Source organism: Octopus sinensis, linkage group LG12 (assembly GCF_006345805.1).
Source record: "Octopus sinensis linkage group LG12, ASM634580v1, whole genome shotgun sequence".
In the NCBI taxonomy this organism is placed as follows: Eukaryota; Metazoa; Mollusca; class Cephalopoda; order Octopoda; family Octopodidae; genus Octopus; species Octopus sinensis.
In genome coordinates this window covers 14,616,756-14,622,648 of record NC_043008.1, presented here as the reverse complement: position 1 = coordinate 14,622,648, position 5,893 = coordinate 14,616,756, and the positions used below count along the sequence as shown (strand labels likewise).

Sequence of the window (5,893 nt, the reverse complement as noted above, 5' to 3'; positions counted from 1 at the left end):
GTTCAACATAGATCTCTTGTGTCTCAAAGAGTAATTATTAGATTCTCAAGATCGGCATTGTTTGTTGTTTTGTTGTTGTTTATATTATGTAGCACTTTTTCTGCAAATCTGATTAAACTGACGATATATTTTCCTAAAGCGGGAATGCAATAATACTAAATTGAGTTCACCAAAAATTTCTGTTTTGTGTCACCGTTTTTTTTTTACTCTTTTACTTGTTTCAGTCATTTGACTGCGGCCATGCTGGAGCATCGCCTTTAGTCGAGCAAATCGACCCCCAGGACTTATTCTTTGTTATTTGTTCTATCGGGCTCTTTAACCCGAGGATTTAACAATATATGTACAGTTTGTGTATATTTACAAATTTTTGTACCTAAATAGAAGATATACTCTCTTTACTCTTTACTCTTTTACTTGTTTCAGTCATTTGACTGTGGCCATGCTGGAGCACCGCCTTTAATCGAGCAACTCGACCCCCGGGACTTATTCTTTTGTAAGCCCAGTACTTATTCTATCGGTCTCTTTTGCCGAACCGCTAAGTGACGGGGACATAAACACACCAGCATCGGTTGTCAAGCAATGCTAGGGGGACAAACACAGACACACACACGCATATATATATATATATTTATATATCTATATATATATATATATATATATATATATATTACATATTATATGACGGGCTTCTTTCAGTTTCCCCGTCTACCAAATCCACTCACAGGCTTTGGTCGGTCCGAGGCTATAGAAGACACTTGCCCAAGATGCCACGCAGTGGGACTGAACCCGGAACCATGTGGTTCGTAAACAAGCTACTTACCACACAGCCACTCCTGCGCCTTTTTTGTTCTTTTATCTTTTATGTTTTTTTTCTCTTTTAGAACTTTCGGTCAATAGACTGTGTATATGATGGAACAACAACTCTGAAGGGTTTCAATCACCACAAATCGACCCCTTTTTTTTTTCTTAAAAAAAAAACTCTCGTATTATTCTATCGCTCTCTTTTGCTGCACCATAGCTTAAGGAAACGTAAAAAAACCAACACCGGTTGTCAAGCGGTGTTGGAGACACAAACCAAAGACAAGAACACACATTCACACACACACACACGCACACAAGTACACACACACACACACACACACACACATATATATAATCAAAATAAGCAACAAGAATGACTCCGGTAATTTGGTACGATCGTTTCATACTACATCATTTTATTAAATGTTGTAAGTATTACAACAGTTTTAAAATGCTGAGCACTCATCAGCCAGTTATAGAGGTTTTCCATTAATACAAAAATTTTCATATCAAGTTGCAACATTATAGAGAAGGTAGGTATATAGACAAAGATGTGGATTTGAATTTTAAGAACATTTGAGGTAGTGGAGCCCATCAACTGACTGACTAAGATTCGGTTGTTCCTCCACATATGTCACCTTCACTCACAAGACATTGCCGAGGCCGAGGCTATAGTTGAACTCGAAACAACGCAGTTGCAAGACCAGCTTCTTGGCTACACAGTCATGCCTTATACACACAAATACACAGACACGGAGGCGCAATGGCCCAGTGGTTAGGGCAGCGGACTCGCGGTCATAGGATCGCGGTTTCGATTCCCAGACCGGGCGATGTGAGTGTTTATTGAGCGAAAACACCTAAAAAGCTCCACGAGGCTCCGGCAGGGGATGGTGGTGGTGGTGATCCTTGCTGCACTCTTTCTCCACAACTTTCTCTCACTCTTACTTCCAGTTTCTGTTGTACCTGTATTTCAAAGGGGCCGGCCTTGTCACTCTCTGTGTCACGCTGAATATCCCCGAGAACTATGTTAAGGGTTACACGTGTCTGTGGAGTGCTCAGCCACTTGCACGTTAATTTCACGAGCAGGCTGTTCCGTTGATTCGGATCAACCGGAACCCTCGTCGTCGTAACCGACGGAGTGCTTCCACACACACACATTAATTGATTTTTATAATTTTTATCTTTTCTGATGTCATTTCTTTTTCTTCCTTTTTTTTTGTACAGGATCGCAACTGAAAGCCGTGTGTACCATGTCAGTCGGCTATGAACATCTCAATTTGGAAGAAATCAAAAAGCGCAACATCGTTGCTGCGAACTGCAGCACAGTTTCCAGTGATTGTGTCTCAGAGTTCGCTCTGGGGCTGATCTTAATTATGGCCAGACGGCTGATTGAAGGTAATTTCGATATATCATTATTATTATTATTATTATTATTATTATTTATTATTATTATTATTGTTATTATTATCATTATTATTTTATGTTTGACTTTCGCTTTGCATTTGTACAAGTTGGCTCCAAGTCTCACCCAGAGACCTCAAGCGACAAGTTGGAAGTTCATGCAGGGTGCCATATATTTGGTTTTGTACATAGTAGTAGTAGTGGTGGTGGTGGTGGTGGTGGTGGTGGTAGTGGTATTGGTAGTAGTAGTAGTAGTAGTAGTAATAGTAGTAGTAGTAGTAGTAGTGGTTGTGATGGTGGTGGTGGGGTGGTATTGGTAATAGTAGTAGTAGTAGTAGTAGTAGTGGTGGTGGTGGTGGTGGTATTGGTAGTAGTAGTAGTAGTAGTAGTAGTAGTGGTGGTGGTGGTGGTATTGGTAGTAGTAGTAGTAGTGGTTGTGATGGTGGTGGTGGGGTGGTATTGGTAATAGTAGTAGTAGTAGTAGTAGTGGTGGTGGTGGTGGTGGTGGTGGTATTGGTAGTAGTAGTAGTAGTAGTAGTAGTAGTAGTGGTGGTGGTGGTGGTGGTGGTATTGGTAGTAGTAGTAGTAGTAGTAGTGGTGGTGGTGGTGGTATTGGTAGTAGTAGTAGTAGTGGTTGTGATGGTGGTGGTGGGGTGGTATTGGTAATAGTAGTAGTAGTAGTAGTAGTGGTGGTGGTGGTGGTGGTGGTGGTATTGGTAGTAGTAGTAGTAGTAGTAGTAGTAGTAGTGGTGGTGGTGGTGGTATTGGTAGTAGTAGTAGTAGTGGTTGTGATGGTGGTGGTGGGGTGGTATTGGTAATTGGTAATAGTAGTAGTAGTAGTAGTAGTAGTAGTGGTGGTGGTGGTGGTGGTGGTGGTATTGTAGTAGTAGTAGTAGTAGTAGTAGTGGTGGTGGTGGTGGTAGTGGTGGTGGTATTGGTAGTAGTAGTAGTGGTGGTAGTGGTGGTGGTGGTGGTATTGGTAGTAGTAGTAGTGGTGGTAGTGGTGGTGGTATTGGTAGTAGTAGTAGTGGTGGTAGTGGTGGTGGTATTGGTGGTAGTAGTAGTGGTGGTAGTGGTGGTGGTATTGGTAGTAGTAGTAGTGGTGGTAGTGGTGGTGGTATTGGTAGTAGTAGTAGTGGTGGTAGTGGTGGTGGTGGTGGTATTGGTAGTAGTAGTAGTGGTGGTAGTGGTGGTGGTATTGGTAGTAGTAGTGGTTGTGATGGTGGTGGTGGTGGTGGTATTGGTAGTAGTAGTAGTAATAGTAGTAGTAGTAGTGGTGGTGGTGGTGGTGGTGGTATTGGTAGTAGTAGTAGTAATAGTAGTTGTAGTAGTGGTGGTGGTGGTGGTAGTATTGGTGATAGTAGTAGTAGTAGTTGTTGTTATAGTAGTAGTATGGGGTCATGTATTGTAACAGCGTGTCCCTGCATCCACCATTTGTTGGTGATTCCCTACTCTTGCTGGATGACCCCACTCATGCGACAGCCCTCCTGCACGTAGTAGTGGTGGTGGTGGTGGGGGTGTAGGGGGTGGTATTGGTAGTAGTAGTAGTGGTGGTGGTGGTGGTGGTGGTGGTGGTGGTGGTATTGGTAGTAGTAGTAGTAGTAGTAGTAGTAGTAGTAGTAGTAGTAGTGGTGGTGGTGGTGGTGGTGGTGGTGGTGGTATTGGTAGTAGTAGTAGTAGTGTTTGGGTAGTGGCTGCTGGTGATGATTTTACAAAGTCGGTGTGCAAATCCTACCGCAACCTCTTTGAGTCGACTATTGCAACACGCAGAGGAAACCGTTGGATCTATTGTTTGACATGCCAGTAACCACACACAGCAGTAGAGCGACGTGAGATGAAGTGTTTTGCTCAAGAACAGAACACGTCACCCGGCCCAAGAATCGAACTCAAGGTTTGGTAATCGTGAGTGCAATACCCTAACCATAAGTCCCCGCGCTTTCACATATGGAGGAATTACAACCGTGTTTCGTGGTCTGCTACCACAACAGCTCCTTTATATGATCCAGTTTAGCTCAAGACATCATCAGGAGGAACCACGTCCAGTTTCGACCCCTACTCCTCTACCATTTTGACGTGGCGGGGCCCCCCATTTCGGAGGTGTCTTCAGCTCTGGTGTTGGGTGCATGTCTTCTTTCTTGTGTTCCCTGGCCTCTTCGATGTATCGTCAGCGAGTGTCAGCCGGTGACTGACTGACTTGTCAAATTTTTCCCTTTAAATGCCTGCTGCTAGACTCCAGTAGGTAGCCCCAGCAAGTTGTCACGTGACACTGTCTCACCTTAACCGACTAGTGAAGGCGCGTAGTCTTAGCCCGCGCATTCTCTTGTCACCTGTCAGTCAGCGAAGGTGATTCAGTGTCAGCTTGTCTCACCTAGTGATGTTATTTTCCCGCCGGCATGTTATGACTTTCGAGCCATTTTTGGTCTTCCCGCTTCAGCCATATATAGAAGCTGACTTTTTCGACCGGCTTCTGTACTCTTCGTATTAGTTCATGGGGTAATTGTTTCGAAGCAATGTTTTTGTTTTACAAAAAGTATGTCTTTGATGCCATTCAAATACGATATCTTCGGATTTTTCAGTTTGAACGGCAGTTTTTTTCTAGCGGTGTCATACGAAATTGTCACCCATAATTATGACCCTAGTATCGATCAATTGCATTTCAATCTATTTTAGGGTTAGGGTTAGAGTTAGGGTTAGTTAGGGTTATGGTTAGGGTTAGGGGTGAGGGAAGGGTATCTTTTTTTTTCTTCAGAAATGTAAATAAACCCAATCTGTTTCTTAAATGAGGGACATATTCATACGGCACAGAATGTTTTTTACCCCAATAGACGGTCATTGATTGGTTGAAATTGCAGAAATTTAAGAAAAAACAACAACAAATATCTTACAAACTGTAGAATTTTCTCAATAAAGCCAAGAGAAAAAGATGTTTTATAAACACGTTCTACCAGTATACGAAGTTTTAAAATGTTTAGTTACGTGAAAATTATTTTAAAAAAACTGCCGTTCAAACCGAAAAGATCCAGTATTATTTCTATGTTATTGTTGCTATACTTGCAGGTTACGAAGCCGTGAAGAAGAAGGAATGGGGACCGTGGAAACCGATGTGGCTCCTGGGATTCGAACTGATTGGTAAAACGATTGGTATTGTTGGACTGGGCCGAATTGGTTTCGGCATCGCCGAACGAGTAAACGCGTTCAAGATCAGCAAGCTATTATACTTTGATGTGAGACGCTGCTCTTACGACAAAGATGTCAACGCGGAGTTTGTAACGTTCGATAGATTGTTGGCCGACTGCGACGTGATCTGCATTTCGTGCAACCTGACCAACGAAACGAAAGACATGTTTAATAAGGCAGCCTTCGCCAAGATGAAACGGACAGCATGTCTGATCAACGTGGGTCGAGGTGGCGTCGTCAACCAAGACGACTTGAGTAAGGCACTCAACGACGACGTGATCAAGTGTGCTGCTCTTGACGTTACGGAGCCGGATCCGCTTCCGTCGGATCACCCACTCCACAGCACCAAGAACTTAATCATCACGCCTCACATAGCAAGTAGCACCTGGGAAGCTCGTAATGCCATGTCAGAGGTGGCTGCCAACAACATGATCGCTATACTCTCTGGAAAAGATCCAGCAGGAAAACTCTAGTTGAAATAGGATATATATATACATATATATATATATATATA

The 5,893-nt window shown here is 43.1% G+C and overlaps 1 protein-coding gene across 2 annotated transcripts in view; it reads left to right on the top strand.

The window, feature by feature from the left end:
- The window catches only part of LOC115217818 (glyoxylate reductase/hydroxypyruvate reductase-like), a 23,672-nt gene extending 17,779 nt beyond the window's left edge, over positions 1-5,893 (top strand). Inside the window, exons 2-3 of one of the 2 annotated variants that reach the window (XM_036507804.1) lie at positions 2,026-2,196; positions 5,260-5,893. In XM_036507804.1, the coding sequence (XP_036363697.1) occupies positions 2,026-2,196; positions 5,260-5,852 (764 nt within the window). In that variant the 3' untranslated portion in view covers positions 5,853-5,893. The remainder of the gene's footprint in view (positions 1-2,025; positions 2,197-5,259) is intronic. The other variant, XM_036507805.1, reaches the window with a different exon arrangement.